Source organism: Onychostruthus taczanowskii, unplaced genomic scaffold (genome assembly GCF_017590055.1).
Source record: "Onychostruthus taczanowskii isolate IOZ18803 unplaced genomic scaffold, ASM1759005v1 scaffold102, whole genome shotgun sequence".
In the NCBI taxonomy this organism is placed as follows: domain Eukaryota; kingdom Metazoa; phylum Chordata; class Aves; order Passeriformes; family Passeridae; genus Onychostruthus; species Onychostruthus taczanowskii.
Genome location: NW_024496748.1, coordinates 1,912,557 through 1,935,329, shown reverse-complemented (window position 1 = coordinate 1,935,329; position 22,773 = coordinate 1,912,557). Strand labels below are relative to the sequence as shown.

The following is a 22,773-nucleotide window of genomic DNA, read 5'->3' as shown; positions in this document are numbered from 1 at the left end:
TTCAATTCATTTTTTCGACTTGAAAGCATTAATGATACTTGGTTCAGTTCCCATACCTCTTGGAATCATAATGCAGCTTCAAAAAAAAAGCTTAAGTTAAAAATTAACTGATTCAGAATCAGTGGTCAGGGATCTATTCCAAACTTCTAAAAATATTTAATTGCCTATGAGATTTTTTTTTTTGCCTTATAGTATGATAATGTCCAGCTCCTATTTATGTTTTTCAAAGGTAAACAGATTAATTTCCCAGAAACTACTGTAAAATAGGCTTGTGATTAATTTTCATGATTCTTTGGACCCTTTACAGTACTTTACACCTTTTTTCTTTTTTAACTTTTGGCTTTTACAGTTTGTAATCATCTTCTGGAAATCTTAGTTATACCAAGAAAAGCAAATTTTCTGCATTAATATTATTTAAACAGAAAAACCCCATACTTTTATTTTGATTCCAGTGAGACTGAATGGATTGCTAACCTGTTTCTGGATCCACTGAGAAATATGGCTGGCCCTGGAGGATGCTGTACACCACTTTTGCACTGTTCCCGTAGTTAGCATCATCAGCATCTGTGGCTGTCACCTGAATAACAGATGTGCCTAAATGGGTACCAAGCAAAGAATCAGCAGATTTTAAGGAAGGCATCCACTTCTTATAAAACCCATAAAGTTGTTGCAGTATTGAATTCAGTAAGAAATCAAACAATATACAATGGAACAATCCAGAGTTATCCTACTCAAGAGACAGTAAAATAAAATCCCATCTTCCAGGTGCCAGGACCTAAAATCATTATCACTTAAGATTCATGCTTCAGTTTAACAAGATAAACATACAGGGACTGACACGTTTTTAAAACTCAACACAGCATTAGGTTTTTTGGTGATCAAACAGATATGAAGATTGTTCTCTGGCAATAACACAGCCTCAGCTGAAACTGTTCACTTAAAGGTTTGGCTTAATTAATAAATAAACCTAAATCAAATTTCCCCATACTCATTTTCTGCTCAGATGAAAAATGTCAAGTGTCTGAATTCTAGCTCAGTAAAACATTTTGTCTCATCCATAACTGATTTTTGAGGTCCTTTAAAAAGAAAAAAAAATTAGAAGATTGGTTTTGCAGGAAGAAATTTTATTTGTGGGATTGTATTTGTTTTTTTCTCTCTTGGTCAAAGTTATCTGGCAAATATAGGGCATAAAATGTTACTGATTTTTTTTGGCATTCGCTTATTTTACGTGACAATAGTTTACCCTTGTCCTGTGATCATAAAAAAGAAAATATAGGTTATACAGGATTATGAGTACTGTGAGCCAATAAATTTGGTGTAGTTTATGGGTTGGAAGCAAATTAAAGCTTCTCTAAAGCCTTTCTTATAAGATATAAAAGCACAAAGGTATCCTTCACAGGCTTTTTTTTTTCTTAGCACTTAGATGTCAGAATGCATTTTGCTCACACAATCTAGCACTGACAAATGTCTAGATAGATGCAGGCAGCCCAATAGCTAGGGGTGTAAAGGTGCTTGACTCCTTGCAGGGGAAGAAGGCTAACTGAGAAGTTCTTTGCCCTACCCTACTCTTGGCCAGTTGGTTTTTGGGGGTTTTTTTGTTTGTTTCTTTGTTTGTTTGTTTTGGTTTTTGGTTTGGTTTGGTTTGGTTTTTTTTTTTTTTTTTTTTTTTTTTTGGTTTTTGGTTTGGTTTTGTTTTTTTTTTTTTTTTTTGTTTTTTTTGGGGGTGGAATTTTTTTTGGGTTTTTTTTTTTTTTTTGGTATCTCACTTTCTTCACTTTCTTTGCAAGGAAAAGTTCTAGTAAGCACTGTTGACTTAATTGATATCATTTCCTATTCCTCTTTTTCTATACCTTCAGTCTCTCTAGATTGAAGTTATCCCTCAGATAACTTGCAGGAAAATGTCTGCCTTGACTGTAAGTTTAGAAGACCCTCATTTACCTGTGATTAATGACACTGAAGTGAATCATTTGTACTGTTGCTTTTGAGCATATCCCAGGGATTGGGAAAAGTAGAAATCCAGAGTTATCAAAACAGATTTGTGATGATAACATTATTATCAGGTCCTGTTAGATGCAACCTTTTTTTTGTAGTACATAATACAACTTTACAAATAATAGTTTTACCTACACAACAATTCCCAATATTTCAGGTTATCTGAAGAACATGTCAAGAGAGGATGAATACTTCTTTCTCTGCAACAAACCAGCACAAAAATGTTGTAAAAATGCTTTGTCACAAATCATCAGACTCTGAAGACAATTTTTGCCATCAGGTATCTGGATTACTTTTTGCCTGGTTAAACAGCTAGATGTCATCTGTGTGCCAAGCTGAGCTGTAAAGATTATCCCTAAGAAGTGAATATTTTAGGACATTTTAATCACTAGCAGTGTCCAGCAGAACTGTTCATCTGGACAAAAAAATCAAGACAGTTCTTTGATAATTGTAAAGTTCCATTACTCCCATCTGCTTTCAGAAAAGCAAGTTATATCCCCTGCCGCCTTAAGACAAACAGAGAAAGAAGAGTCAATATCCCTTGCTAGCCTATAAAAAACATAATCAATAGAATAATGTGCTTATAATGTGTGACATTGTAGCATCTAGAACCTAAGAATCAAGAGTAATTTAGCTGTCCATCGCCAAAAAACCCAACCCAAAATACCTTTATGATTATAAAAGGTTTTTTTCTGTGGCCTCCTGGTCTAGGCACTGTCATGGGACTGACACAAAAGTTTGAGTATGGTTATAACAACCAAGTGCACATGAATGTTCTTTTTTTATTTTCCCAGTATAGTGTTTTGGTGAAGAGAAAAAATGCTAGATTTTTTGAATTAGTTTTTGTTTGTTTCTTTTTTAGAGCAGTTATTACAGGGCTTAGGGCTGTCTTTGAGAGACTTCTGTGTTTGTCTCATTGGAATGTGTGTTTCCTGAGGCTCAAGTGCCATATAATTATGGTTGCTGAGGAGAGTACAGAAGATGTAACCGCACAGAAACTTTTCATGTGGTGAAAAGATAGTATTACAAATCTCCTTCTTTCTGTTAAACTAATAGTACAACTGTGAAAAAATATTAACAAGAGTATAGCCTCAAAAAATTCAATGTCAGCAGGCAGTTAACTCTTTGCCAACAGTCTGCTGTGTCAAAAAGAAGGATGTTCACAAATGATAGACAGTACTTGTGTGACTTTGTTTCATGAGATAACACACTTCTCTTAGCTGTTTGGGTCAGAAAGGCCAGTGAAATAAAGGCAATGAAATAAAGGAGCTCAATATTAACTATAGAATAATTGGTAAAGAGGTAAAACTTTTTAATCACAGAAAAGTAGGCCTTATCTTTGCTCCACTTGAATGGTAGCCACAGTATGATCTGTTCATTTATTTGTTTATTTATAGTCTAGATTACCTCACAAGCAGCCTCTTACCACATTTGTCAGAGGAAATCAGCTTGATTTAAAGTACAAATAGGCTAGTCTGGATGAATACAGCAGGAGTGAAGGAATCAAGTACAATCTTGGATGAACAGGGAGTGGGGGAAGTTATTTTAGTGTTTACCTTTGTTTCTCACCATCCAACTCTATTCTTAATGTGCAGTAAATTAATTTTTCAAGTGACTTCTGATTTCACCATTGTAGTAATTGATAAGTAATCACTCACTCTTTACTTAAACCCATGAGCTTTTCCATTTTCTTTTCTCTCCCAGTTTTCTTGAGGAGGGGGATGAGAGAGCAGTTGGGTGGGCTTCTGGCAGCCAGCCATGATCAAACGTGCCGCAGAGCAAATTGGTGTGAAGGATGACACAGAAAATGTGAGAATAACTGCAGTAAGAGTCTTAAGTAGTGAAAACATCACTCTTCTGCAAAGCCAAGTCCACTTCAACCCAATCCAACCCAGCCAGTTCTAATGCATTTTAGGTTGGTAAGTAAATCTCAGAATTCTCAAGAGGAAGGTCTTCTTTTCCCTTTCCTTTTTTTTTCCTTTTCCTTTTCCTTTCTCTTTTTATTTCTCTTTTTTTCTTCTCTTTTCTTTTTTTCATTCTTTTTCATCTCTTCCTCTTTGTCTTGAGAATGGAAACTTAAGCACTTTGATAACATAGATGTTGTATGATGTATGGGATCCTAATGCAGGGGCAGCAAAATGCACAAGCTAAACTTTGAACGTAACCTGAGAGAAGACAAATCTGCATAAGCAGTGTTTCTGCATATATTTGTGTATACATAAAAATTCTTGTAAGTGCATGTAATACTGTAGAACCCAAAAAGGAAAACTATTAGAGTTAGAGAGAGCATCCCTTCGTATCTAGGAAGTGTCAGAATTGAGTGTCACTAACACAGATAACTAGAGATCTTAAAGAGTGAGTCATATATTTGAAAAAAAAAAAAAAAACACCACAATATTTGAAGCAAGAATGCTTTTATGAACTATGTTTAAAATGCTTTTTATTCCTTTGTGCTATTAAGTGTTTGAAAGTGTCCCTCTGGTATAATTAGGTCTCACAGCATGATGCCAGAGTCCATTGCAAAACTGAAGTAAATAGCTTGAGGAGGATTGTTGCAGTGCAAAAGAGGTCTTCCACCAGATAAGACAGGTACATATTTTGCTATCTTTTGATGTGAAGTCATGCTGTTCAGCATGCAACTCTTGCTCCTACTTGGCTCTTTTGGCTGACATGAATTACAACAGCTTTTGCCAGTCAGAAGGATATATCTGTGTCTACTGGAAAATTTTAGTTTTACTGATAACTTGTTCTGTAACCTTAATTTTAAACAGTGCTCTCTCCATCTTGGGAGAAGAAAATTAGCAGATTATGTTGTTAGTACCATGTGCTTCAAGATTCTACCACAAATGTTGGATAAAAAAATGACAGTAATTTTTTTTATAAAATTAGTATTTCAGAACAACTCAAACTTCTGATTTTAAGAAAAAAAAATAAGAAGGCTTAGGCTTTGGTTAGTAAGTATAAAGTATTCAAAAAGTTGTTTTGAAGTAAAAGAATCTGAAAATGCTGAAACAGGATGTTTTTTACATTATGAGACAGCTTCATTTCTATTTTTTTTGAGTTGACTTCTGTCAAAACTGGCAATTATTGAAAAGTTCTGACTCTTACAGAGGAGTTTTGTCTGTGTATATGCAGAAAGTCTGTTTCATTTTCAGAAATAGAAGACCAGCTGGGGTAACTGGAGAGGCAGGAAGGAGTTTATCTCCCTAAAGGAGAAGCTCTTATACTTGCTTCCTGTTTTCAAACACAATGACAATCTGCTGTTCATAAAGTTTATTTACAGAGGGAAGATTTTAGAAGAGGGTTACTTTTACATGTGAAAAATATTTGGGTAAGCTCTGGAAAACCTCTGGAGGCAAAATTGAGAATTTTGTATGCCTGGAAACCCAAAGAAGATGAATGGACATGTAGTTTGCTCAAACAACATCTCTCCGAGGATTTTGCAGATGTAGTCTGGAGATGCCTCTGCTGAAAACATGAGTGAAATTTTAAGTGAGCTACAGAAATTTTGAGGGTTTTTAAACCACTTTTGTCTTTTGGAGAAGGTTGTTTCTTTCTGGAGAGCAAGAAGACAATGAACTAGACAAATGATGGAATAGGAGCTATGTGGTACTGACCCAAGCCTAAAACGTTTTGAGAGGCATTGGGGTCCCTAGTATCTCATAAGGCACCAAGTATCTCATTTCCACATTAGCTGGGTGACATCCCTTCTGACTACTTCATATGTGAAGGGCAGGAGTAAATAAGGTTGAGATACAACTCTTATATTTTGATTAGAAGACAAATCTACCTAGAAAGCTGAAAGAATAGCAAACCAAAAATAAACGGTGCACTTTTTTATATGACCACATTTTAGTGAGGTTTTCACTAGATTGGTTTTCCTTTTATGTAGAAAGGGCCAGAAGGTTGGTAGCATGAAAGATTTTGTAGAACAAAGGAAAAGAACAAATAAAAGAAGAAAAGGAGTAAGTTTCAACAAGTAAATAGATACATGACCCAAGACAGAAGAGGAGTAAATGGGCATGACCAAGGAAAATAAAATAAAATAAAGCCAACTTAGAATAAGTAAGCAATCTGAGAAGCTAGAATCAAGAGAGCAATAGCATTAAAATGGAAAAGTAGAAAGGACCTTATAATGTAGTTCAGGCATATATATTGAGAAGAAATATCTTAAAAAGACAAAAGAGAGAAAGTGAAAAGATGGCATAAAAGAGGACAAAGAATAAATAATTCATGAATTACGTTTTACCAAGTTTAACAATTTTGATAATCTATTGCATAGTTATGAGGTGAAGCTTAATTTCACTTAAAAACATGCTGTCTTATTTTTGTGTCTCTTGTCTCACAAAATATTTGATTGAGAAATCAGCTGATATACTAGCTATTGTACATGGTTAATGTGCCTTTGTTTTTGATATCCACTGACCTCCAACCCAGGAATCACAAACTTTGCGCCACTGTGGTATAGGTAAAGAGTCACTGCAATATCTGCTAATGTGACTAAAAGTAATTTGTGAGAGACATAAGAAAACCAAGCTATGCTGCCTACTGTAGCCTTACTTTCCCTACTTTCTCGTCTTCGTTTCAGTCCATAGCAGTAAAAGCAGATGGACCAAACCACTCATTTCAGAAATACAAGATGCTATTTTTGCACACTTTTACTTCAGAAACAGTACTTTATATTTTGTAAACAAAATGAGGAAACAATGCTCATAATTACTTGTGTGTGTTGCATTGGGATGGTTTGGGGTTTTGTTTACTGCATCCTTTCCTGTGACAGAAAGAAACCCTGTTTTAGGTTGTGTTATTTGAGCTTGCATTAGAGCAGGAACCAAGTGCTAGTGATTGTCTCACCACACAGAGAGATGTAATGTGACTAAACTGCTCTGTCTATAATCTGCCTGCATTTGCCAGTGAATAAAATGCATACACCATTGTAACGTAATGTCAGAAACTGAACTAGGAAAGAATGGCTAAAGCTGAACAAAGTCTCCGGCACTCGCCCTCCCACTGTTTGATACCTTGATGCGGTAACTTTAGTTTTCCTTTGGCAGTAATTGTAACTGTGAAGTGCATCAGATGCCCGGCATGAGAATTTGGAAAGTATTATGGAGCAATAACAAGTGGGAAACAGTAAAAAGAATGAGGAATAATTTGAAGGACTGGTGAGCGAACAACTCTGTGCAATTTTATTCTTTTGTGAAACTCCTTTTTCCCCTTCTCACCATAAAGTTACTTCTGAAACAGTAATACTGGTGCAATCAAATGGCAGAGACGAAACAGAGAAAAGAGTAGTCAGACTCTTTTAAGTGTTAACGCAGATTAGCTTTTACATTTCATTTTCTAATGACTAAGGAGGTACAGTAAAAAATTATCTGCCATCCTTAATAAATGACTTGCAGCTTAGAAGTCTTGATTTTGTTCAATACACTGTACATCTTTACAATTAGAAAACACTTTTTTTAAGGCAGAACAAATGTCTACATTCTATGCTTAAAAATACACTAAATTCCAATTAAAATACTTAATCACAGAATTGTCCTCAAAATTTCAGTTCAAAATAATGGTGAAATTCACCGGTAATATGTTTCTGAGCCTGAAGTTGCTGTATGTACAGAGGGTTGATCCAACTAGAAGTAGTTGCTAATGAAATTGACATGTTGAAGGAGCCACAAGTAACGCTGTAGTATGGCCATAAATCACCCTGATTACTCCTAATCTGCCCATTAGGGATGTGGAAATTGGCTTCCTGTATGAACTGGCAGCTGCCCTCCATGACAGGTCAATCCCAACAGCTCCACAACTTACTTGCTTTTTAAAGATGACAGTGGCAATTTTCACCCTATGCCCCATCTTAATTTCTGGAATACTCCAAAAGAGAGAAATAACCTTCTGCTGTTTTTGTGCTTAAGCATAGGAAGAGTTCACCCTGTTGATCCTATTAAGAGAAGCAGTAGTTTATATAGGCTGCAGCATGCTTAACTCTTGGTTAAAAATCCCTACTCTTAGCCGACATTTTCAAAGAAGGCTTTAGTTTTATTTATAGAATTTTTAGTCAGAACTTTGGAAATTTTTTGGAAGACCACAACTGCTTTTGATAAAAGGGCAAAGCAAAAAGCATCTTAAAGCTGTACTACATGAACGAAGGAAGCTAAGAGTAGTGAAGAAATAGCATTTCTATGATTGAGTCATTATTCTATAAAGTAAAAAAAGTAAAAAAAAAATCCTGTACTGTTTTGTATTTCGCAATGCCACACTAAAAGTTGTGAATTTTTTTTTTTTTTTTTGAGAAGGAACAAGCTAACTTTCTGCACTTATTTTTTATTTGCTCCTTTTTTGATCTCAGCTTATGTATCTCTTTATGAGTTTTTGAATTTCTGTCTATGAATGAGAACTAGAATCTCACTCTCCTTTGTATTTTCAAAATTAGTTTCTAATACAAATTAATGGGAACCTTTACAGAGTTTGTACTTTTGCCAGATCTGCAAACAGGTGCATTTTAAAGCCACATGTGAATCTCTTTTATGACCACAAGCAATAACATAATTTTTACAATGACAGGCTGGTCTCATCTTTATGTTACTTGGAATCATTTTTGCCATCTCTTGGAACTCCTTTTTGGGTAGTGATAAAGTTTCTCTCTTTAAACATTAATACAGCTGTGGAAAGCAGCAATTTCCATAAAAATGCAGTCAATGAAGTATTATGGCAGCCCTAAATTTACATTAGTTTATAATATGTGATTCTTGAAAATCTCTTGCTTCAATGATGTTTAGATACTCTGGATATCGCCTGTTAAAATAACAATAAAGACCTACAATTTTGAGGAGAAATGGAGTCTAAAACAAAGCAAATTAATAAATTCCAGAATTATCTCAATTATTTGCTTTTTAAAGTTACAATAATTAAAGTACCATTTTCACACAAAAGCAGAACATTTCTAGAGTGTGCATGCATCTATATAAATAAATACAAATGTAAGTACATATATATGTGTGAGTGTATTGGTGTAGGTATGTGTCTAGAATATTAAGTAGGGTCAATCAAGAGATTTTGCTATTATTGTCTCTAGGCACTTCATTTACCTTCAAAAGTGTTCAAATGCCTTAAGTATAATGTGTCAAATGATTCAAAGGCTAACGTGTTTTGCTAAAGACTGTTGAGTTTTCACTATGCCTGCAAATCAATTGGAAGCTCATTGGTGATTTAGTGCAAGACTCCGCTGACAGAAAATGATCATGGGGACAATCTCATCTGGACATATCTCACAAATGGGCATGAAGAAAATTAAAGGTGCTGACTATAAGTTACTTGCTTGGGAAATACTCTTAAAAATGCCTGAGCCAACTTGAAAATGCTGAGACTCTGTGGTGATTAAGACTCAGGGAAAATTAATTTGGCATATGCTTTTAAACAGTTTGTTTATTTTCCTCAGGTAGACATATCTTACTGACAGCCAAGGTGAATTTAAAATTGTAGTCATGAAGTCAGTAAGTATCAGTCTTCTGGACCATGAAATATAATATTATTTTTTAACCTTCCTCTCTCCTAAACCACATCTTTGAACTAAAAAGGTGGCTACCCTTTAGGTGTGTGGTAATTTCTTTTCACGACTGTCACATATTTTGACTTTATGAGGAAATAAAGCTTTCAATTTTTTTTACTGTGTACATAGCCTAATTTATCACAGGTTATTTATCATTGGTCTTGGAGTAGAATGAAGTAACTGTTATTGAGCTGCCTTTCTAGCAGGAAATGTTGATGAGAATTTGGAGTTTATTGGCAGTTAACTGTAAGATATTCACACATGTACATACTTTGGGGACATTAAGTTAGATTGTATTGTTCTGGTTTGGTACGGGGGTTGTTTGTTTTTATTCTCCAATTAGATGTGAGCAATGTATTTTGAATATGAAGATATGAACAACTTTCATAAGGAATAAAACTGATACTTGTACAGATCTTAATCATTCTTGATCTTAATTTTACAGCGTTATGCATCTATGAGGTTGTAGGAAAAAGCTATTCTGGAAAGTGTTCTGAGGCATCTGGTAAGGTAGTACAAAATTAAGTAAATGTGAGAATCAGGATTTCTGTCATTGTGGAAACTTGCAGATGTACATTTTGAAATATACTGAGAAAAATACATGAGAAATGCTGTAACCTATTTGTTCTCATGCTTACTAAAGTATGAGTAACAGTGGGAATAATATCAAGCTCTTTTCAAATAAGCAGAAGTCAGACAAGAGAGTCCAGATAACACTGGAGGATAACATTTTTCTTACTTTCATTTTCCTGACTCTCTGAAGGCTGTGTATGGTACAGAAAATTTCCAAAATGACTATATGATTGGTAAGAAGGAAAAATGCTGTTTTATAACAGAATTCAAGCGGAAGTATTAATCGAAGTAAGAAAAGCACACATGTAACTGCCATTCCTATAATTGATCTTCTGTGTTGCTATAAACTTGCAATCAATTATCATACCTATTTTAATGATTTAATTGAAAAAAACATATTTAAGTAATATATACAAACATATGTATCTAATGTGTATGTATATGTATACAAACATCTACATATAAGCACATTTTAAGTGAGACATTTCTTATTTAATAATACTGTATCCCTTATGGACACATATTTTATCATAAGGTAAATAGTGGACTTCTTGGGGGCAGGTAATGTTCTTTTCCTGTGTTTTCTACTCTTAGGCTGCTGGAATTCTGTAGGTAAATAATTTTTAATTGAAATGGTACTAATCATCCAGATTTACATGAGGTAAAGCTTTAACTTCCCAGTAAATCTACTAAAACTGAGGATTAAGGTGGAGTGAGAGAACTCACAAAAAGATGTTTACAGGATAAATGAAGGTTTTAGAATTTAGACCTTTGTTTTGTGAGAGATTGATCTGTTTGATAGGACTGCTATCTCTTTTGAAGACTGAAAATTATGTCCAAGCATCTTTATGTGTGTTCTCTCTGTGTGATGACTAGTTAATTTATAATATTTTGGAAAAAATGTTTTTTATCTTGAACCAAATATAATCTGTATTGGTTTATTTATATGTTTTAAAGATTCTTAGAAGTTATTCAGAAATCTGGTAGGGAACAACAAACAAACCAAACCAAATCAATGGAAACAACCCTTTCTCTATGATTTAGTTTCAAAATAGATGCTTGCAGGTGTTAGCATGATTAAAAAAAAAAAAAAAAACTTCAACATTACACTCAGCTGCATAATATTAGCAACTAAGGTGTATACTCAGGTATTCAGAAAGCTGTCTTTTTAAAATAAAAAACTGGAAATATTCTGCATTCAATAGATTAGATTAATTAAGCATCCCAGATGGACTTTAATCTAACAAACAATAATAATTAAAAAAAAAATTATACTTCTCAATGTGATTTGAAAGATCTCTTTTATGGATACATATAAAAAAATCTCAAACACATTTACCTTTTATCTAGTTACTTGCAATTCCTGACTTAGATCTGTGTAACCAGCCTTCCCATGCAACTACAAAAACAGTATTTGAGAAATTCCATTCTCAAAAATTGTTTAAATGAAGAAAAGGGTTTTTTTTTCAGACACCTAAAGGATTTTTTTCAGACCCCTAAAAGTGCACATAAAGGAACATAATTGCATGGTTTCAGAAAAGAACTCTTCATTAGCTTGATATAAACAGTGACACTAATGTTAGCACTTTTAATGCATAATCTGTCCAATTCTAAGCTGTTTAGTTTAATGTCTGGCATATTTTAGTTGCAATGAAGGCTATAACACACATATGCCTCTGTTTGACATGTTCCTTCTCAAAAAGACCCAGGGGTTCCTAATATTGGTACTGGTAATTAGTGCCAGCTATTCCAGTCCTTAGTAGCAGCAGTTCACTTGTTGCAGGCTTCAATATGGTCCCATAAATGTGAGAAGGGTCTCACTGCAAGTCTTATTCTGTAGCATGTCTTGAAACAAGGAAAGCTATTTGGTGGTTGTAAGCCTCAAAGGCTCATAGGGGAATAAATTAAGTGCCTATAAACTGGCATTGTGCATAGGAATTCCATTTACTGTGGTTCTGAAAACAGGTTGCACATGGTTGTGAATAGTAACACGTTTATATCAAAGGACGTATAGAAGGGTGTATGTTGGTATCAAGAGGTTTAGACACTGGCTGAAGCAACATGCTCTTTCAGAATGTAAGCGATAATTTTGGTTTTCAGATGTGAAGCCATGAAAGATGAAAGGATTTAACATCCAGTCAGAGGGACAGCATCTCTAATCAGGCAGACCATATCCCACTGTATTTCCCTGCAGTGTAAGTAAAAGTGCTGATATGAAGATTCTGGGAGCATTATGCTTTTGTTCACAGATTTTGATGTTATAGCTGAAAATCAAATGAAATAAAAGTAGGAAAATTAATGCATCAAAAAATATTTAATGTAGGTATGAGAGAAGAACTTTTAATGCTAGTTTCAAGCTCTGATTTAGAGATGCACAGGTCTCTTTTGGGAGAGTTTATTGCTTTGGGGTTTTTTGTCTTTTTTTTAAATTTTATTTTGCTTTCAATGTACATAGATAAGGGGAAATAATAAATTTGTTGCAATAATGTAGCCAGGCAAACAGTTTTGCAATGAGATAGAAAGAGATTCTATCAGAGAGATAGAAAGGGGAGGCACATTTAACACAATCCAGATCTGAACATCCCATGTGGCAAGATGACTGTAGTTCCAAGGCTATTCCAATGGACATTTCAACGTCCATTAGTGCAGTAGCTGAACTTATTATGGCATATCTATGGAGTAGAGCTGTTCTAGTCTTCTATGAAGTAGTAGGAAATTATGTTTAAATGAGTTTGTAGTCAGCTTAAAACTTCATCTCCAAAATTTAGACCAATTAATTGATGAATCCTAAAGTCCCATATAGTGCTATAAAAGTCACTTATTCTGCTTACTAATTGCTGCATTTGAACTTCTGGCACCTTCTTTTCTCATATGAAAAATATTTGAGACCAGAACACTGTGAAAGGTCAGCAGCTGGATGTCTAAGGGAGCTCAGAGGTCACAGACTGACAGTGAGTTGACAGTGGCTCAGTTCTCACAGGACAGAAACAGAAAAATTGTTTATACCTTCCTGTGTGAGCAACAAACACTAGTTACTTTTACTTGCTGACAGCACTTATGCAAAACCCCAGTTTGTTGTAGCATCAAGAGTCAGCTGTTACTCAGGTGACTCAATCATTCTGGTTTTCCCAATGTGCTGCCTCAGATTTGTGGTGTCTTAATAAGAAATCAAATTTTTCCCCATCTCAAAAGAAAAGAAAAAAATAAGAAAGAAAGTGGGGAATCCTGTTTAGGTTAGAAGGATTTTGTAGCTGAAGGAAAATGAATATGTCAAGTGATTATTTAGCTGGATGAAAGTCTCACCTGCTTTTACCTGCTATATTTTGCATATTCCTGCCACTTCCCTAACACTAGCTCTAGCATCTAACCTCATGTTATCTGAATCAGGGAAAAGAAGTAATAGAAAGGGAATATTGATCTTGAAAAATCCATCTATATGATGTTTTAGCTCCTTAAACTTTCTTCTTCTGGGTTCAGAGGACAGTGGCAAAAACACAAGAGATCACACCAGAGAGGGAACAGAGACCAAAAAGGAGAAAAAGTGTGCCACTGTGCCTTGATATCTTATCTGTAATGCTAAACTTAAATGTAAACTTTAAATTTGTGAATTATTTGAAATATTCACAAAGATGTTACAGGTGTTTTCTATCCAGGCTTCTGTATAGCCTTTGACGTGGTCTCCCACAACATTATTTTCTCCAAATTGCAGAGAGAGTGATTTGGTAGGTGGACTGTTAGGTCCATAATGAACTGTTTGGACAGTCACATCCGGTGTGTATTGTCAATGCCTCAGTGCTGCAATGGACATCAGTTACAAGCAGTGTCACTCTGGAGTTTTTATTGGGACCAGTGTCATTTAATATCTTAATTAATGACATAGACCAAGCGCTCAAGGGTAGCCTCAGCAAACTTGTAGATGACCCCAAGTGAGTAATGGGATTGACACATCTTAAGGACAGCATGCCATCCAGAGGGATCTGGACAAGCTTGAGAACTGCCCCCGCAGGAATCTCATGAGGATTAGTCTAAGTGCAAGGGGCTGCACCTGGATCAGGGCAATGCCCCATATCAACACAGGCTGAAGCATGAACACTGAGCAGCTCTGCTGGGAAGGAATTGAGGGTGCTCCTGGATGAGAGGTTGGACATGACCCAGCAATGTGCTCTCACAGAAAGCCAAACGTGTTCTGGTCTGCATCAAAAGCATCTTGGCCAGCAGGGTGAGAGACCACCTGGAATGGTGCATAGGTATCTCTGGGATTCCCAGAAAATGAACAACATTGACCTGTTAGAGCAAGTCCAGAGAAGGCCATGAAAAAGATTAGAGGGACGGAACACTTTTCCAGTGGGGAAAGGCTGAGAGAATTGGAATTGTTCAGCCTGGAGAAGAGAAGGCTTTAGGGCTACCTGATTGCAACCTTCTAGTACCTGGAAGGACCCAATAAGAAAGAGGAAGAAAGGCTATTCACAAGAGTCTTTAGAGACAGGACAAGGGGGAACTAGTTTAAACTGAAAAAGGGTAGGTTTAGATTGCATATTAGGAAGAAATTATTTAGTTTGAGGATGGTGAGGAACTGAAACAGGATGCCCAGAGAAGTAACCCCATTCTTGGAAGCATTCAAGGTTGAGTTGGATGGAGTCTGAGCAACCTGGTCTAGTGGAAGGTGTCTCTGCCCATGGCCTACAAGGGACCTAGATACCTTTAGGGTCCCTTCCAAGCCAAGGAGTTCTATGATCCTGTGATACACACAGTCGATACATATTAGTTTTAGATGTGATTACTTATATTGTATTTTAGGTGTTTATTTTATCTTCAGTCTGTAACAAAGAACAATAGTATTTTTAAATGGATATTTAAATTTTAGAGAAATTATACACATTGATTGTGGAATGAACAACATACAGGAAAATCCTAACACTTCTGTAACACGCAGCTTGAAATCAGTGGGGCTGTATAAATCCAAAACAACCTGCTTACAGTACCAGAGCTGCAATAAGTCCCTTGCAGACATTCTTTTTGCTAGGAAGATGCTGTCCATATTATAGACATAGATGAATGTGTAGACAATGCATAGAAGAATTTAAGGTAAAAATAATAATGATCTAAATTAGATTCTTTTGGTGTTCTAGTGATTTTCTTTTGAATATTAGAAATATGAAGTTTTAAAGCATCTATTCATACTACTTTTTTTAGAGTTCTTCCTCATGCCAAATGCATATAAATACTTCTATATATTTTCCTAATAAAAATTCTATACATGTCCTTAACAGACTTCATGCCCAAAAGTGAAAGAAAAAAACCCAAATACTCCAAAATTCTTTGAAAATATCCTAGAAAGATTTATGATTTTGACTACTTAATAAAAAGAGTGTTTTGACTTTTTACCTTGATGGCTTAAGATAATGTTGTTAGACATTGAACTCTTATTTTCTATTTTTTTTTTTTATTTCATACAAATAAATTTTATTGCATGAAAATAAGAAAGAACTTAAATTAGGATAAAAATTTTGCATTTAAAAATATGCTGACATTTACAAAGGTTTTGAAATTCTTTCAAATTGAAAGAATTTCTTTTTGCATTTGCAGTGGCAAATGCAAAAAGAAATATTGAAAGTATTCTGCCATCATGCTTAGTTTGACTAAAATGAATTCTACTTCTATCTTGTAAAATATGAAGTTGTGGATTAAATATTTATTTGAAATGTATCTTTCTCTTAAAGCTAACTCAATAATTCATTTTAAAATAGAGTGCACATTAACAATTAGAATTCTGAAGTTTTGCAAGTTAGCAAACTAGTTTTTAAAGCTTGTGTCAAAGTCGAAACAGTCATTTATAGCTTCTTTTTATAAACATCTGAAACCAGGGAAAATATGCAAAAGAGAAAATATAAATATTTCCTGCTGAAACTTGAAAGATGAGAGCTGCTTCTCTTTAGTTGTTTTTACACATCTGTAGGTTAATAGTTACTGACATAAGCAAATTCAAAAATAGAAAATGTGATGGTTACTGCACTTGGTTCATTTTCTTCCTTTCTGCTTTTTTTTTTTTTAGATTTTTTAACTATATGGCCTACTTGTTCTTGTAAGAGCTTCCTATACAAAATAACAAACTGTTCTTTAGAAATGCACTTGGGATTATGTGACGCTGAAAGCATGGTATAACTAAAAATAATAGAATGGAGCGTAGTCTTACTTAAATGAAGCAGTAGTCATGATGATTATAGATTCCCTAGAGATATTATAGAAATATTGAACAATGACAATGGAACTTCTAAGAGAATCATTGTGCAATTGGTGTTTCAGGATATACTACTGCACTCAATGACAACAGCACAGTAAAATAAATGGTAACAGTAATGCATATTACCCAGTGTGTTTTACTGCGTGCTCATCTCACATTTTATTCATGTGTATGTCTTTTATATATATATATTATTTGTATCTTTTACTTAGAATAGCTCTTCTATACAAGGAATGTTTAGTCTTGCTATAATCCTCTACACCTCAGTTGAAAATGGCCATATTTATATTTTGTACATAACATTCTTCTAACAAACCCCACTGACCAGCCAAAGAAAAACTCTTGTATTCTGATTATTTTCAATAAAAGTGATATAATGGAAAAATTGCATGCTCTAAATTTAACCATTTAAAATATGGTGTGCCATGTAGAAATCCTCCTGTGTAGAAATCTTAAAATATGTTATGTGTCTTTTACTAGAAAATATAAATTTAGAAAGTAGCATTTTAAAGAAATGACTGGTAAACTAAATTAGACATTGTCCCTTTTCTTAAAAGAATCAATGCAAACATTAAAAATTTGTTGTGAAATGCTCATCAGCTGCATGCTAAAGAAGCCTAATGAGATAAAACTGGTAAGCCTTATTTATTAAAGTTAGCAAAGCAGGTACAGAGGGATGTAATAATATTGACCTGAGTGCCAAAAGGGATTAAATACATAGGACATCTCATTGCTAACTTCCCATTTCAAAAGTTCCTGATAACTTTACTTATAGCCTGAAAAAGTGGTTTACTCAGTGAGGTGTGGTGTTTGATTGGATTTTATTTAGGGTTTTTTAGCAATGTTTCACTTGGAAAAATACTTGGACTGATCTTATACTCATGTAAGCCTTGAAGAAGAAATGAGTAGATTTCAAGTGTGATTAATGCTGAATTTTTCATTCTACATGAAGAAAAAAAAATCATGATGCATAATATATATTTAACTTCTCTGAAGTTTGGGGATTTGGATAGGTAGTTCAGACTAGGTCATGATTGAAATCCACCAATTCTTCATTGACACCAAAACTATACCTTAGAACTTTGGCATTCCATCAGTTTAAAATGTTGAACCTCTTTTAAAAATTTGCTTCTTTTATTATGTTTTGATTAATTTTTATGGGTCTTCCTAGCCTCTTTTTCTCACTTTTTGAACTTATATTTTATTTAATCAATTTACTAAATCTAACATGATTGACAGGATTCTTCCAGTCCACTCTAGTATTGTTCCTAAAATATAGCTACAGCAGTTATACTTTAGCACTTCAGTACAGCAGATGATTTTAATGAGAAAATCCATGTTATTGAGTTTTAGAATGCTTTAAACTAACTTTCTCATTCAACTTCTGAAGTCAATATCAGTTTAACATGATAATTTACATAAAATTTATCTGAAATGACTCTGCAGTCAGCTCACTTCAGTGGTTTTGATTACTCCCAGTACTAACTTTGCTACACAGCATTTTAGGTTTACTCATAACACTGTTGGATTGGATCCTACTTAGGCATAGCAGGGCTAATTTATATATAACTTGATGGCTGAACAAACAAGTGCACAAATAAGCATTCATATTTCCCCATGGGCTTGAATAGGTTGTGCTGAAAATCCACGTTATGCCTTCACTCTTCTTACTATCAAACTAGTTAAACATGACGGCAGTTTGCTTATTGGTACTGAAAATCACACATTCTGTCAGAGGTGTTGACTTACCATTTTCTCTTGTGTGCTCTAGACATAGTTATTCCAAGAAACAGTCAGTAACACACTGAGAAGTACATAGTATGATTGCAATTTGAATAACAGATAGATACACAGCTGGAAATATTGCTAGTGATGATCCCTCTTCAGTTTCTTAATCTTAGTGATATTTTCCTGGGTTTTCATAAATATCTGCTGTCATATTTGTTGCACTTGGCAAACATAATAAATATAATAGTTAAGAAAAAGAAAAAAGTGGTTCTAGACAAAATTGAGAAAATTGGAAAGAGATAAAAAATTGAAACTGGGATTTTCCTGTAGATTTTTGACCTGCTTTTCATGAGTGCATCTAATTTTTTATAGTGTATATAGTGTAATCGTATAGTGATTTCCAGTCAGAAAGCTTCATTGATTAGGTATGCAAGAATCTCTATATACAGTCTATCTGTAATATCCATCATAAACTCAAGTGTTTATGTAGGTAGTGCAGGAATAGTTTGATTTTTCATTTCAGTAGTCTTAATAAAGGTGATCGCTCTCTTCCGCATCTCTCTTCACTCTTTTCTTGATTTTCTTGTATTATTCTTATTTTATCCATTTGTTTTAGAGGAAAATATACAATTAAAAGGCACATAATTTTTTATTCTGGAATGGTTTTTTGAAATGCTATTTTGTGACTCTTTCTTTCTTTCTTTCTTTCTTTCTTTCTTTCTTTCTTTCTTTCTTTCGTCTTTCTGTCTTTCTATCTTTCTGTCTTTCACAGCAGCAATAGCTCTAATATGTATTGCTCAACCAATATTTTTACTTTTTGCTCTTACTTCATGACATGGCAGCCAGAAGGGCCAACTATGTTGGGGTGGGCGGTGCATGAGGCACAGTATCACCAGCTGGAAAAGGGAAGGGAAGGGAAGGGAAGGGAAGGAGAAAGGGAAAAAGGAGAAAAGTAAGGAAATAAGAGAAAAGGGAAAAGAAAGAAAGAAAGAAAGAAAGAAAGAAAGAAAGAGAGAGAAAGAAATTGGTGTCTATTAGAGAGCATCCAAATGACGGCAACAAAGACGGAGAATGGCCTTGAAGGAAAGCTGCATGAGGAATGGCTGAACCCACTTGTTCTGCTCAGCCTGGACAAGAGGAGACTGAGGGAAGACCTCATTGCAGTTACAACTTCCTTGTGAGAGGAAGAGGAGGGCCAGACACTGATCTCTCCTCTGTGGTTACCAGAGACAGGACCTGACGGAATGGCCTGAAGTTGTGTCAGGGGAAGTTTTGGTTCGATATTAGAAAAAGGTTCTTCACCTAGAGGGTGGTTGGGCGCTGGAACAGGCTCTCCAAGGAAGTGGCCACAGCACCAGCCTAACAGAGTTCAAGAAGAATTTGGACAATGCTTTTAGGCACAAGGTGTTCTTGGGGTGTCTGGCTCAGGGCCAGGAGTTGGACTTCAATGATGCTTGAGATTCTCTCCCAGTTCAGGAAAGTCTATGATACTGTGGTTCTGTGACTTCTTTTACACAACACTCCAACCTCAAATTACACTTTAAATTCTACAGGAGAGAAGCAGCTAAAGGTTTGGGCTTACTGCTTTAACAACTTCAACTTTTGGGCTTCTGTTTAAGTTGGATTTTTTTACAAAAATATTGTACAAAAGGGACTCCAAGTAGAAATATATATATATGTGCATAATCTTATTTACATCTGTATGTACATCCTGACTCTTGAATTAACATTCTTATGACTGAAATTCAGAAATATAGAATATGTGTTTCTAGAATGAACTGGTCTGGATTTGGGTTCTTGTTGTATTCTACTTTAAAAAAAATTAAAAACTACTTTTATTCAATCAAATTCAAATGCTAAAAATTCCCATTCCAGTGGATTTTTTTTATATTCCTAAACTGCAGTTAAATGTCAACTAAACTGGGGAAAGAGTAACTCAGATCCTTTTTTTTTGTCTTCATATTAGAAGCCAAAGAAAATTTTTTGCTGGTTATATCCTTTTTCTTAAGGAAAAATACACAAACTCTGTTTCAAAGTAAAACTCACCTTTTCTTGTGTCTTTTATGGACACTCCCCCAACTTAAAATACATTATGGTACTTATGCTGTCATCCTCCTCATCAAATATAAACATTTCATAGATTTAGTATGTCTCAGGCAGTGCCAAATCACTGTATCATATTCACTTCTCTTTTATTCATGCCTCCCCATTGACTCTAATAAAGTTGGACTAAGTGATAATGTTAAACATGAACATCATTTTTTTCATATCTATTCCCATAGAGTTCCTTCCTTACAAATATATTTCAAATTAAATATGGCAGGTGATCTGCCAACATTTTTCTTTCAGTGATTATCAGCAAAGAAAATGTTGAATGAAAAGGATTACCTTATTTTCCATATATCTTTAAAAGAAGCATGCTTGGGATCCTCACATTACACATGGTAGTGTATTTGTTCCTTTCTCATTACAGAATATTATTTTATTATTATAAAATATTTTATAAGTACATTATAAATTATTTATTTTATATAATAAATAGAAATAGTATTTATACTCTCATGTTTATAAAATAAATTTTAATTCTATAATACTTCTACTACTTCTCTCAGAGATATTAGCTTCTGGAAATTATTTTGTGAAGATGCATATTAATCACAAGATTATTTTATGTGTATTTTATTGTATCTCTTAACAATGCCATCATCCACGGCTGATTTTGCAAACCGTTACAGTAAATCATGAAAAGGAAATAACTCTTGAGATTTTTTTTTCTGTTAGTTGTTTCCCACAGCTTAGGGATTTTATGTTTACTTATGAGAGAAACTGTCTCTGCTGTAAAAAAGGTGGAGCACTTAGGTAATCATGATATCTTCTGATGAATGTGTGCTGGTGGTGAATATTATCTATCACTTTATATATTTGAACAAAACTCAGAGAATTATTTTCCTGTTATGCTGTATTTGTTACATCTACTGTAACTCCACATTTTTACTTTTCATTTCAGCAGTTATAAATAGGTGTACGTTTTTACCCATAAAGGCAAATATAGTATTCTAAATATATTGTAATATATAAAAAGCCCATATTAAACAAGTAAACAAACAAACAAACAACCTGCCAACAGGAACTATCCATACTGATAACAAAAAGAAGGAAAAAAAAATTGTAAAACATATTTTTTCACCATTTTGATATATTGATTGATTTACATACTTACACATTTAAAATTGTTTCTGTCTAAAGGTACAAAAAGTTTTGGTAAATTAGACCTTAAAATAAAAAGATTATACTCTTTATGCAAGTGATAGCATCAGCTGTGACAAAACTATGTAGTAACTGATGAGACAGCCATACATGCTGCATTTCTTGATGGTTCTGGTGGGCTTGAAAGACTAAAGAGTAGTTTATAGCATGGAAAAAGGATTAAGAAGTGGATAAAGATGAAACAAATGAATAAAAGCAGAATCCAATTATTTATGGTACATTGCTGGCAACAGAAATTGTTCCATGGATATTCACAGCAGCTAGTGGCAAGTGCTTCAAATAATAAATTACTTATAAGTTCCCAATCATCTCAAATCTTTTTGTATTTTACATAAGGAGTTTTTACCTACCAACTCCAGACATCTCCGGAATACTGGCGGTGTACATGTCCTTGGTGAATTTTGGTTCATTGTCATTGATATCGTGGATTTTAATGATAAATTCAGACTCTGGCTCCACTTGTCTTCCAGTTTTTCTGTCTATAGCCTTGGCACGTAGCACATACAGGGACTTTTCTTCTCTGTCCAATTTCTTTGCAGCATGAATATCTCCTGTATTTTCATCTATAATGAACAGACTACCAGCCCCATCTCCTGTTAATATGTATTTTAAATTTCCATCTCCTTTATCTTGGTCAGTGTGTAGCTTCAGAGAGGTAGAAAAGAAGAATTTTATAAATATATGTATTGTTATTACAGATCAAATAATTCAGCATATATGAATACGTCTGTACAATCTTGACTATAATTGGGGTCAGTAGTGGTTATCTTCTGTCAGTCTGTTGGAAAAATTGAAAATTTTAGGCTCAGTCATACACAAAAAATAGCTGCAAACAAACCCATAAGGACAGAGGAGGATGTAGAGAATGTTGAAATGCTATTTAAAATAACAAATTTATAACAAAAAATTGTAGTTCTTTGAACAGTATGACCAGAAACTACCATAATTTTCCTTTTAAAAAATGACAGGGACTGCAAAATTCCCAAATTTCTATTTGTAAAATAATTATTGTCTTCTATTTACTGGTTGCTGAGCAGGCAATATGTTACCTTGAAACAAAACAGAAGAAATGAGTTTTAAGTATTAGAGATTCTGAACCTTCCCAAATCACCTATAAATGTTCTAATTTAAGTAACTTGTGTTTCTAGTTGTATTTTTTTGTCTTATTTTATTTTTTAAAGGAACATCTTACCTCTGTTGATTGCTTCCTTCTTACTAGTCCTCTCCACACAGAAGAAATAATTTTCAAGAACACCAGGAGGTAAATGTTCAAAGCATAGAGAGGGCTTTAACAATCCTTTTCCTACTCAACCTCTTTGTAAGAGTTCAAAACACTCTCCTTGTGAACTTACAAGCACTGGTTAATTTGCCATACAGCACTATTATGGAAAAGTATGTAAAACCAAAATCAAAACAAGACATTGAA

The 22,773-nt window shown here is 34.3% G+C and overlaps 1 protein-coding gene across 2 annotated transcripts in view; it reads right to left on the bottom strand.

Annotated features, from left to right (window-relative positions):
• CDH9 (cadherin 9) overlaps positions 1 to 22,773 on the bottom strand; it is a 67,505-nt gene that overhangs the window by 25,102 nt on the left and 19,630 nt on the right. The window contains exons 2-3 of one of the 2 annotated variants that reach the window (XM_041412973.1): positions 21,698 to 21,992; positions 475 to 594 (exon numbers count right to left, since the gene is read on the bottom strand). In XM_041412973.1, the coding sequence (XP_041268907.1) occupies positions 475 to 594; positions 21,698 to 21,992 (415 nt within the window). The remainder of the gene's footprint in view (positions 1 to 474; positions 595 to 21,697; positions 21,993 to 22,773) is intronic. The other variant, XM_041412981.1, reaches the window with a different exon arrangement.